The sequence below is a fragment of the Larus michahellis genome, chromosome W, assembly GCF_964199755.1.
Source record: "Larus michahellis chromosome W, bLarMic1.1, whole genome shotgun sequence".
Classification (NCBI taxonomy): domain Eukaryota; kingdom Metazoa; phylum Chordata; class Aves; order Charadriiformes; family Laridae; genus Larus; species Larus michahellis.
In genome coordinates this window covers 19002332-19014697 of record NC_133929.1, presented here as the reverse complement: position 1 = coordinate 19014697, position 12366 = coordinate 19002332, and the positions used below count along the sequence as shown (strand labels likewise).

The 12366-nt window shown below is 47.9% G+C and overlaps 1 protein-coding gene across 4 annotated transcripts in view; it reads left to right on the top strand.

Moving 5' to 3' along the window:
* The window catches only part of LOC141735524 (transcription factor RFX3-like), a 231237-nt gene that overhangs the window by 48025 nt on the left and 170846 nt on the right, over nucleotides 1-12366 (top strand). For all 4 annotated transcript variants that reach the window (XR_012584768.1, XM_074568461.1, XM_074568462.1 and 1 more), the window contains exon 2: nucleotides 10132-10256. Coding sequence is in view for 3 of the 4 variants with exons in the window: in XM_074568461.1 (XP_074424562.1) it covers nucleotides 10140-10256 (117 nt within the window). In the remaining variant the exon portion in view is untranslated. The remainder of the gene's footprint in view (nucleotides 1-10131; nucleotides 10257-12366) is intronic.

The window sequence follows — 12366 nt, the reverse complement described above, 5'->3', positions numbered from 1 at the left end:
TGGATGCTTGCTCAGCTCTCTGTCTGCTCTGGGCACTCTCTTGGCTTGCTCTCGACTATCCGCGCTCTTGACTCTTCGTGCTCCCATTCCTGACTCTTGCTCTGCTTTCTACTCTCTTGATGTTTGGATCTCTCTGGAACTCACTTGGCACTCTGGGCACTCTCTCTCCACTTCCTCCTGACTTTCATCTCGCCCTCCTCTCTTGACTCCCCTCCCTCAGTCCTCCTCTCTCAATCCCCTCTTGCCTCCCACTCTTGGCTCTTGCTCTTGGCCCCTCCAGCCCCCTCTCCAGTCTTGGCCCTTGCAAGATCCTCTCTCTGCCCCTTCTAGGCACTAGAAGGATCCTCTCTCAGCCCTCTCTGCTCTCACTCTCCTCTTTCTCGATCCCTGCTTGTCTCGCTCACCCCTCTCTCAGCCCTTTTTTCTCAGCCCTTGTTCCCTTCTTGCTTTCCTCTCTCTTGTCCCTCACTCCTCAAGCACACCTCCCCCCCACGGCCCTCTCTCCTCTTGCACACCTGTCGCTCTCCTCTCTTGGCCCTCACTCCTCTCATTCTCCCCTCTCTTGGGTCCTGCTCCCCTTTCACTCTCCTCTTGCTCTGCCCTTGCTCTCCTCTCGCCCGGCCCTCACTCCTCTCCCCTCCTTGCTTTATCTGCCCTCATCCTCCTTTTGCTCCCCCCCATTGGCCCTTGCTCCTCTCTCCCTCTTCTCACTCTCACCTCACTCTCCCCACACCCGTTTTGTTTACCTATTGCTCCCTTCTCTCGACTGTCACCCTCCCACACTTCTCATCCCTCACTCCTCCCAACCTCCTCGCCCCTCTCGCTCTCATGTCTCTTGGCCCTCACCCCTCTCGTTCTCCCCTCTCTTGGCCCTCTTGCTCCCCTCTCTCTGGGTCCTCTCTCACTCCTCTCGGCTGTATGCTAATCTCTCTTGACTTCTCATTTCTTGTTGTGCTCTCTCAGCTCTTGCTCCCTGCTCCTCAGCTCTCCCTCCTGGTTCTTCACTTTCAGCTCTCATCTCTGCCACCCACTCCTCTCCTCTCTCCTTGCTCTTCTCTCCTCTCGGTCCTCGCTCTTCTCACTCCCCTTTCTCAGTCCTTGCTCCTTGCTCGTGGCCCTCGACCTCAGTCCTAGCTCTCTGCCCTCTCTCACTCCTCTCTCCTCTCAGCCATAGCTCCTCTCTCTTGGCTCTGTGCTCCTCACTCTTGGCTGCTCACTCCTTTATTGTCTTGCTCAGCTCTCACTCCTTGGTGCTCAGTCATGCTTCCTTGCTCTTGGCACTCTCTGCCCCGCCCTGGTCCTTGTTTCCCTCTCTCACTCCTCACTCCACTCTCTCAGCTCTTGTCCCTTGCTACTTGCTCCCCTTTCCCTTGGCCCTTCCTTGCTCCTTTCTCATCTTGGCCCTTGCTCTTTGCCCTCAGGCTCTCTGCTCCTTGGTCATCGCTCTTGCCTGCTCATTCTTGGCTCTTGTTCCTTGCTGCTCTCTCCCACTACTCCTTGCTCTCACTCCTCGTTCCTGGCTCTTACTTCTCACTCTCAGACTGTGTTCCTCTCAGTCCTTGCTTCTCTCTCCTTTTGCTCTCCTCTCTTGGCTTTCGCTCCTCTCTTGGCCCTTGCTCCTCTGGCTCATCTTGGCTCTCACGCCTCTCTTCTCTTGTGCCTCTATCCTCATCCCCCTCTCCCCTCCGCTTGGCTCTTGCTCCCCTCTCCCCTTGGCTCGCCTTTCCCCTTGGCTCTTGCTCCTTGCTCTTCTCTTTTGGCACTCGCTCTTGTCCCTCTCTCATTCTTCGCAGCTCTGTGCTCCTCACTCTCAGCCCTCGCTCCTTTCACTCCACTCTACTCCCCCCTCTCTCAGCCCTTGCTCCTCTGTCACTCCTCTCACTCCCCCCACTTCGGTCCTCGCTCCTTGCTCTTCTCATTCCCCTCTCAGTGTTCTTTGCTCCTCTTGCTCTCCTCTCTCAGCCCTCTCACTGCTTGTTCTTCTCTGTCTTGCCCTCTCACTCCTTACTCTTTGCACACCCCTCTCAGCCCTCACCCCTCTAGCTCTCCTCTCTCTCAGCCCTTGGTCCTCTTATTCTCCCTGCTCTCATTTCTTCTCCACAATGCTCCCCTCTCGCTCTTCTCTCTCTTGGCCTGTGGTCCCATCATGTGCACCTCTTGCTCCTTTCTCTTTCAGCCCTAGGTCATCTCACTTCTTCCTCCCTCAGCCCCTGCTCCCCTCTCTCTTGGCCCTCGCTCCTTTCATTCCCCTCCCTCTCTCTTGGCCCTCATGCCCCTCTCCTCTCGCTCCTCTCTCGCTCCTCTCTTTATTGGCCCTCACATGTTGCACTCCCCTCTTGCTCTCCCCCTCCTCAGCTCTCGCTTCTCTCACTTCCCTCTCTCTTGGATGCTCCCGGCCCTTGCTCTTCTCACTCTCTTCTCTCTTGTGCCTCACTCACCTCACTTCCCTTTTGCTCTACTCCCTCTCAGCCCTTGTTCCTTTTGCTCTCCTATCTCACAGCCCTCGCTCTCCCTTTTCACTCCCCCCTCTATTGGCTCTTGTGCCTCTGGCTCTCCTCTTGTTCCCCCCTCTCTCAGCCCTTGGTCATTTGGCTCTCCTCCTGCTCTCCTCTCTCTTGGTCCTTGGTCCCATCGCAATAATCTCTTGCTCCTTTCTTTCTTGGCCTTTGCGTTTTTTGCTCCCCTCTCTCTTGGCCCTCACACCTCTCTCTTCTTTCTCCCTTGCTCCTCGCTCATCTCACTCTCTCTCAGCCCTCAATCCCCAAGCTCTCCTCTCTCAGCCCTCGCTTCTTGCTCCCCCTCTCTCTTGGCCCTTGGTCCTTGTGCTTTCCTCTCTCTTGGCCCTTGCACATCTCGCCCTCCTCTCCCTTGACCCCCGCTCCTTTTGCTCTCTTCTTGCTCCCCTACTCTCACTACTCACTGCTCTCTCCTCCCTCTCATCCCTCTCGACTCATGCTCACCTCTCTTGTCCCTTGCTCCTCTTGCTCCCCCCCCATCCCTCTCTCCTTGTATACCTCCTCTGGGCTCTTCCCCTTGCTCCTGTCTTTCATCCCTCATTCCCCTGGCTCCCCTCTCTCACCCCTTGCTCTCTCCCCTTACACCTCGCTCCCCTCTATCTCATCTTTTGCTTCTCTTGCTCCCCTTCCTCTCAGCCATAGACTCTCGCTCCCCTCTGTCAGTTGTCACTACTTGCTCCCCTGTCTCAGCTCTTGCTCCACACCCTCCCATGGCTCTCGCTCCCTTCACGCCCCTTAATCTTACTCTGGGTTCTCAGCCCTTGCTCCCCACTCTCTCGCCACTCGCTCCCCCCTCATCTGTTGCCCCATGCTCCTTGCTTCCCTCTGTCTTGGCCCTTGCACCCCACTCCCTCTTTCTCGTGTCTTGCTCCCCTTCCTATCAGCCATAGGTTCTTGCTCCCCTCTGTCAGCTCTCACTCCTCACTCCCCTCTTTCGGCTCTTGTTCTTACTCTCTTTGCTCATGGCTCTTGCTCCCCTTGCTCTCAGCTCTCGCTCATCTCTTACCCCTCGCTCCAGGCTCTCGCTCATCTTGCTCTTGGCTCTCGTGCCCCTCGTTCACACCTCTCCCTCCCCTCCGTCGTTCCCCTCCTTCGTTCCTTGCTGTTGGCTCACTCCCCTTGTTCTTCATGATCCCAGCTCTTCCCATCGTTCCCCTCTCTTGCACCTCTCACTCCTGGCTCCTGCCCCCCCCCCCGCTCAGCTCTCGCCCCTCGCTGCCCTCACTCTTATCCCATGCTCTTGCCCCTCACTCCCTTCTCTCTCGCCCCACCCCACGCCCCTCTCACTTCTTGGTCCTCGCACCCCTTCCTCTTGTCCCTCCCTCTTTGCCCCACCTAGCTCTTCCCCCTTGCCTCTCACTCCCCTCTCACAACCCTCCCATCTCTCTCGCTCCTCGCTCTCTCAGCTTTTGCATTCTTCACTTGCGGATCATGCTCCCCTTGCTCCTTTCTCACCCCTCTACTCTGGGCTCTTGCTTATCTTGCTCTCAGATATCACTCCCCTCGTTCTTGACCCTCGCTCTTGCTCTTGGCCTTCTCTCCCTTCACTCTCACCTCTTGCTCTCCCCCCTCTCAGCTGTCACCCCTTGCTCCTCCACTCCCCTCTCTCTTGGCTCTCACACCTCGCTCCTCTTGCCTCCCTTTATCTTTTCTCTCACTCCTCTTGCTCCCCTTCCTCTCAGCCGTAGGCTCTTGCTCCCCTCTGTTGGCCCTCGCTTCTTGCTCCCCTCTGTAGGCTTGTCTCCCAGCACTATGGGTACAGACAGGTTCTTTTGGGGATCCTTGGCAGATGATGGCACTAAATTGTAGTTACAATTAAAGTTTTATTTTTTTTAACATAATTTTATGATCAGCATAGAATAGAATTTTATGATCAGAGTAGCACGGGAGTTTTATAAGTAGAATCAGCATAGCACAATTTTATAAGTAGTGTAGCACAGAATTTTATAGCACAGCTTAGCTTATGGTTCCTAATCACCTGGACCCTCTACAGATTGGGTCAAATCTTAATACTTGGCTTGCCATATCAATAAAACGATCATAATCTAGACTCGAAATCACATAAAAGAATACGAGTCACTCAGTCCTCAGAGGAAGCAGGTGACAGTGGAGGCATCCCTGACCACTGAGGGATCATGGGTTTCACTGTCCAGCAGCAGTTCCAGTCCAAGTTCCCACTTAGGACTTGTAAATGCTTGATTTTATAGACAGTGCTTTATGTACTGTTACACTTCCCTGTTCTGTGATGGGATCATCACCACCACCTGGTTGTCTGGGTGCCTGGGACCTTCAAGGCTGGTAAGGAGGGAAGAAGTCGGCCTGGTGCCCAGGAACCTTGAGGCTGATAGGGAGGGGATGACAAAATCTGCCTGATGTACAGGACCTTCAGGGCCTGATGAGGAGGGAAAAGGAGACTGATATGTGACTAGCTTGGTGACAGAGAATGGCCGTTTGCCTTATAAAATGGCTTAGTAATGCTAATCATATTATCAGGGTGAGGAGCAGGAGGTACTGGTCACAAGGCTCTTGCTCCCCTCACTCCCATCTCTTGCTTCTCACACACTCCTTGCTCTTGTCTCTTGCTCCTCTCATACCCCTTGCTCTGGGCTGTCACTCATCTTGCCTTTGCTCTCCGCTCCCCTTCCTCTCAGCCTGTTGTGTGTTAATCCCAGTAGGCAGCTAAGCCCCACACAGCCACTTGCTCACTCCCCCTCCAGTGGGATGGGGGAGAGAATCAGAAGGGTAAAAGCGAGAAAACTTGTGGGTTTAGATAAAGACGGTTTAATAAGTGAAGCAAAGCTGCATGCACAAGCAAAGCAAAATAAGGACTTCATTCACTACTTCCCATCAGCAGGCAGATGTTTAGCCATTTGCAGGAAAGCAGGGCTTCATCACGCATAATGGTTACTTGGGAAGACAAACACCGTAACTCCAAACATCCCCCTGTCCTCCTTCTTCCCTGCAGCTTTTATTGCTGAGCACTATGTCATATGGTATGGAATATTCCTTTGGTCAGTTGGGGTCAGCTGTCCCGGCTGTGTCCCCTCCCAACTTCTTATACACCCTCAGCCTACTTGCTGTGGGGGCAGCATGAGAAACAGAGAAGGCCTCAACGCTGTGTAAGCACTGTTCATCAATAGCTAAAGCATCGGTGTGTTATCAATGCTGTTTTGGTTACAAATCCAAAGTACAGCACCATAGGGGCTGCTATGAAGAAAATTAACTCTATTCCAGCCAAAGCTGTTACTCCTTCATATATTCATGGAGAAGACATGAAAGACCAAAGGTCAATTAGAGTTGAAACTGGCCAGTGTTGTGCCAGACAACAAGAAGGTCTTTTTTAATTACATTAATAGCAAGAGGAAGTCTAAAGAAAACATTGGACCGATATTTGTTGAAGATGGTCACCTGACTAATAGGGATGAAGACAAAGTAGAGGCATTCAGTGCTTTAGAGCATTGAGCAATCCTTAATGTCATTAAATTTAACAAGAACAAATGTTGGATTTTGCACCTGGGATGGAGTAATGCCAGGCACAAGTATGAATTGGGAGAGGAGTGGCTGGAGAGCAGCCCTGCAGAAAGGGATCTGAGGGTGCTGGTTGACAGTAGGCTCAATATGAGTCAGCAGTGTATCTCCCCATCTCCCATCTCTCTCCCATTTCTCCTGTCTTTTGTCTCTGTCTCCTCTCATCTCTCACCTCTCATCTCTCTTCTCCTCTCATCACTCATCTTGTCTCTCCTCTCTTCTCTTGCCTCTCATCTTGTCTCATGTCTCGTCCTCTCTTCCCATCTGCCTTGTGTCTTTCTCTCATCTCGTCTCTTTCTCATCTCGCCTCTCATCTCTCCCATCTTTCCCCCTCTTCCCCTCTTCCCATCTCTTTCATCTTGTCTTGTATCACATCTCTTGTGCCTCCCTCTGTCCCCTCCCTTTGCTCTCTCTCATCTCTCCTCTCCCGTCCCTCTCTCATACTGTCTCTCTCCCTTCTTGGCTCTCTCGTCTGGTCTCATCTGGTCTCTCACCTTGTCTGTCATGTCTCTCATCTGGCCGCTCTTGTCTTGCCTGGCCTCTTGTCTCATCTCTGCTGAGATGAGAAGCCACCCCTGCAGCGCCCCCCCAGCTACCAAAACCTTGCTATGTAAACCCAATAGAGGTGCCAAAAAGGGCTGTTGTGGTTTAACACCAGTACGCGGCTTAACACCACACAGCTGCTCACTCACTCTCATCTTGTCAGGTCTCTCTTGTCTCTCGTCTCACCTCTCTTATCTCATCTAGTCTCTCACCTCTCTCGTCTGGTCTCACTCTCCTCCTCTCTTCTCTTGTCTCTGTCATCTTGTCTCTCATCTTGTTTCCCGTCTCATCTCTCTCATCTGTAGTCTCTAGCCTCTAGTCTCTTCATCTCTCCTCTCATCACTCACCTCCCATTTCTTGCTTCCCTTTTCTCGCCTCCCCTTTTCCTCTTCTCTCTCCTGTCTCTCATTTCGTCTCATCTCTCATTTCTTGTCTCATCTTTTCTTGTTTCATCTTTCTCATCTCTGCTCCTGTCATCTCATCTTGTCTCTTGTCTCACCTCTCTTTACTCGTCTATTGCCACTTGTTGTGTCACCCAGCTCGTCTCTCACCCTCCCTCCCTTTCTCTCTCTTCTCATCTCTCTCTGTTGCTTCCCTCTTGCTACCCTCTTGTCTCCCTCCCCTCTACCATCTCATCTCATGTCTCATTCCTTGTCTCATTCTTGTGTCTTGCTCTCTCATCTTTCCTGTCACTTGCAACTCTCATCTCTCTCTCATTACTCATCCCTCTTATCCTCCCCTCTACTCTTGTATCATCTGTCTGGTCTAGTCTCATTTTGTGCTTGTTTCATCTCTCTCATAGTCTTGTGTCTATCTCTCCTCACCTGTATTCCCGGGAAGATGATGGAGAAAATATTCCTGGAAACTGAAGGTGCTTGGTAGGAGTCAGTATGGATTTATGAATGGGAAATCATGCCTGACCAACCTGATAAGCCTTCTACAAAGAGGCAACTAGCTTGGTGGATGAGGGGAGAGCAGCGGATGTTGTTTAATGGACAGTGAAGTGGACTGAAACTGGCTGAATGGCCAGGCCCAGAGGGTTGTGATCAGTGGCACAAATTTCAGTTGGAAGCAAGTCACTAGTGGTGTCCTCCAGGAGTCTATACTGGGGCCAATACTTTTTGATATCTTCATTAGCGACCTGGAAAATAGGACAGAGTACACCCTCAGCAAGTTTTCAGATGATACGGAATTGAGAGGAGCAGTTGATAGACCAGATGGCTGTTGTGCCATTCAGAGGGACCTTGACAGGCTGGAGAACTGGGCAGAGAAGAATCACATGAAGTTCAACAAGTGGGAATGCAAAGTTCTACATCTGGGGAGCACTTACCCCAGGCACCAGTACAAGCTGCAGGCTAACTAGCTAGAAAGTAGCTTTGCAGAGAAGGAAATGGGGGTCCTGGTGGACAACAAGCTGAACGTGAGCCAGCAATGTGCCCTTGTGGCAAAAAAAGGCCAACGGTATCCCTGGCTGCATTAGGAAGAGCATTGCTAGGAGGTAGAGGGAGATCCTTCCTCTACATTCAGTGCTAGTGAGGCCGCATCTGGAGTACCGCGTTCAGTTCTGGGCTTCCCAGTACAAGAAAGGTATGGACTTACTGGAGCAAGTCCAGCAAAGGGCCACAAAGATGATTAAGGGACTGGAGCATCTGCCATATGAGGAGAGGCTGAGAGAGCTGGGACTATTCAGCCTGGAGAAGAAAAGGCTCAGGGAGTATCTTATCATTGTGAAAAAATACCTGATGGGAGGGAGTGAAGATGAGGGAGCAAGGCTCTTCTCAGTGGTGCTCATTGACAGGACAAGAGGCAATGGGCACAAATGGAAAAAAAGCAGGAAATTCCATCTGAACACTCGAAGACACTTTTTTACTGTGAGGTTAGTCAAGGACTGTACCAGGTTGTCCAAAGATGTTGTGGAGTCTCTACCCTTGGAGATATTAAGAACCCAACTGGACATGGCCCTGAGCAACTTGCTCTAGGCGACCCTGTTTTGAGCAAGGGGGGGTGGACTAGATGATCTCAAGAGGTCCTTTTCAACCTAAATGCTTCTGTGATTCTGTGCAAAATTGAAGAATTCTCTAATTCCTAGTATGTATACACCATTCTCAGTCTTTTTTCTGATACTCTAAATAGCTTTTCTTTGTAAGGCATTTTCCTTCATTGTTGGACCATTTCTGTGCTCTATCCAAATTTTGAATATTCCTCTTAAAAATGTCAGTGCCACAACCTCATGTACTTGTCTAGTGTGTGGCTCACTATTTTAATAGGGGTAAAATCCCTGCTTATAACTCCAGTGATTACATTAACACTTTCTGCTAAAGCAAGCTTACTTGAGTCACTTTTCCACTATGAACTTTAAAATGCTTTTCAGGGTCTTCTTTTCAGGTTGCAGCCCCTCATTCTATCACCTGCTAGAGCTTTAATTCAGCATTTGAATATGAAGAATTTATAGTGCAACTCAGTAAACCAGAGGAAGGACAGCTTTGAAGAATGGGTAGTCATTTACAAGCTGATGGGAAGACTTTGGCTTATTTCTGGTTTTTATGAGTTGTTCCTGAAGTCACATAAATGAGAAAAGTTTCTGTTAATTTACATTATTAAATTTAAGATATTTTGAGTGCAAGTAAGGTAAGAGCAAACTTTGAATATTTCAGTACATAAGGATTTGAACTGTTTCAGGGAAGAAAACGAAGAGAGAAATTTCTTTCTGGTATTGCATATTTTACCCATTGTGTTCTTACAGTACACTTTATTCAGTGTATGTTAGTTCTTTCTGAAAGCTGACAATATTTGGAAGTACTGTAATTTACTTGTATTGTGATTACTATAGAAATTACTTTTTTAGTTCTTTAGAATTGTGATGAGTTGGCATGAAATGTTTCCAGTGTTCAGTTTAATTGCATTGATTATTGAAAGTCTTTTTGTGAAGGCATGCTTAATTAAGATGTCAACATTAATATGTGCAGCTTCTAGAATTAATTATTTTTTGTGCATATAGGTAGCTTAAAGTGTGTTGTCTTAATATGGTATAAGGTTTTGAGTTTCCTCTCAAAATTTGACTGTAGTTGCAGCTAACGTATACAAGTGTAGTTAGGGAATAATCAGGCCCGTGAATGGATTTTTTTATAAAAGTTCTTTACCTCAAAGAAGTAATTAGGTTTGTGTGCACGTTGCTTCTGACTTGATAAGTGTATTTGGTGTTACAAAGCAGACTGTAAACTGTTAGAAAAAAATTCATGAAGTCCAAAGCTTATAGTATTCTCTTCTTGATGTGCTGCAAGCTCTAAGCAGACCTTAGATTAGACAAAGCAATAATATATAATATGAATTTTCTAATATTTTAGGCCAAAGCAGCATTTTTAAAAAGGAAAAATAAATGAAGTATCTCCATGTACTCATGTAATAGTATGTGAAACAATCTTTAGTTAATCCCCAGATTGGATTTTGGGTGAATAGTCTTCTTTTAAGATATAAATAAGGATAAGTGACAAAAAGCAAAGAAGTTTGTGCTGAACTTCTAATTTTACATTTTAATTTTATTCAGAGACCACGATGCAGACATCAGAGACTGGGTCGGACACAGGTTCGACTGTGACTTTACAGGCATCTGTGGCTGGCCAGGCAGCAGTGCCCACACAGGTAGTACAGCAGGTACCGGTTCAGCAACAGGTAGGTGTCTGTTAATTTTGGGAAAACAAAAAACCGTGGCAAGAAAGAATGATGCATTTCAACAGGTGTAGTGAAGAACTGATTTTGTACAAGGCTGCAAAAGAACTCTTTTTCACTGTCTTATTCAATTTTATTTTGCTGTAACTAAAATAGCTACATAAGCAGACATGCAGTTTTCAGGGTTTGTTTCTTGAATTAGAATATCTGGCAACCACCAGAAATACACATGCATGATTCTAAAAGTAGATTGCAATGAAACGTGTGCAATATCTCATAAAAAATTACATTCATTAAAGTTATTGAATATTCACATTTTTTACTTTGAAAGGTTGGTAAGGAATGTGGAATTTTTGAAATAAATATAATTTAGATGTAAAATGCAAAAGTAATGTCATTTTGTACTTCTAAGATGGACTCCCTGCAGGTTCTTGCACAACTCTAGAAAGGTATTTGAAGTAAAACCATATGTAATACATAAGTTTGATTTGACAGAGACTTAAAGGGGCTTCTGAAGCAGCCAGCTCAGCACACGCTTTTGTGACCTGATTAATCACCTATGCAGCCCCACCAACATTAGAGGGAGTGGTGCATGAGGAGATTGAGAAGGGAAGTGGAGTTGGAAAACAGAACTGAATGTGAAAAGCCATGACTTTTTTTTTTTTTTTAAATTATTTGTTCCAGTTGGAAGAGGCCTACAATGACCATCTAGTCCAGCTGCCTGACCACTTCAGGGCTGACCAAAAGCATATTATTAAGGGCATTGTCCAAATGCCTCTTAAACACTGACACGCATGGGGCATCGACCACCTCTCTAGGAAGCCTGTTCCAGTGTTTGACCACCCTCTCAGTAAAGAAATGTTTCCTAATATCTAGTCTGAACCTCCCCTGATGCAGCTTTGAACTATTCCCACTCATCCTGTCACAGGATACCAGGGAGAAGAGATCAGCACCTCCCTCTCCACTTCGCCTTCATTCAGCTGTCAGTGGTTTAGGTTCTTTGGGTGAAATCTGATGTTCTTTTTCAACATAAGTTGGCATTACAGTCTCAAAATCAACAATGTTAAAATTGAGAATAACTTCTTAAATTTAATAAGTCTGTTTCTGTGCTAGTGAATCACTGTTGTCTAAATTAAAATATCTAGTATTTCATTAGGTTTAGTTTTAAAATTTAAGGTGATGAATTTTTCTGCATGTTCTTTGTAATGCTGTTTAACTGCCTCATACATTTCACTACTATTTTTTCCTGGTATACAGCCTCAATTCATAATGTCTCATAATTCCATTAATATCACTTCTACTTATATTCAAATGTACCTTGGAATCTTGGAATGCATTTACTTTTTTTTTAAACACCACCCCCCACCCCCATGCCCCCCCAAAAAACAACCCGCCAAACAATGTTTCAGCAGAACACTTAAGCATTGGGCACTTAACATGAATTTAAATGCTTATCTTTCTGTACTTGCTCAAAGTTCATCCCTACTAAATCACAGAATTGCAAAATCACAGAATGGCTGAGGTTGGAAGGGACCTCTTGTCCAACCCCCTGCTCAAGCAGGGCCACCTAGAGCTGGTTTCCCAGGAACACGTGCAGACGGCTGTTGAATATCTCCAAGGAGGGAGACTCCACAGCCTCCCTGGGCAACCTACTCCAGCGCTCAGTCACTGTCACAGTAAAAAAGTGTTTCGTGAGGTTCAGACGGAACCTCCTGTGTTTCAGACTAAGCAGTCCCAGCTCTCTCAGCTGGGAGCCCAGAACTGGACACAGGACTCCAGGTACACAGTACTCGACTAGTGCTGAATAAAGGGGAAGGATCACCTACCTGGACCTACCGGCAATGCTTTGCCTAACGCAGCCCAGGATACCATTAGCCCTCTTTGCGGCAAGGGCACACTGCTGGCTCACGTTCAGCTTGGTGTCCACCAGGACCTGCAGGTCCTTTTCAGCAAAGCTGCTTTCCAGCTGTCTGGCTCCCCTGGCATGGGGGAGGACTTCCTCCCCAGGGGCAGGACTTGGCACTCCTCATTGTTGAAGTACACAAAGTTCCTGTCAGCTCATTTCTACAGCCTGTTGATATCTCTCTGAATGTCGTTCTTCAAAAGAGTTTTC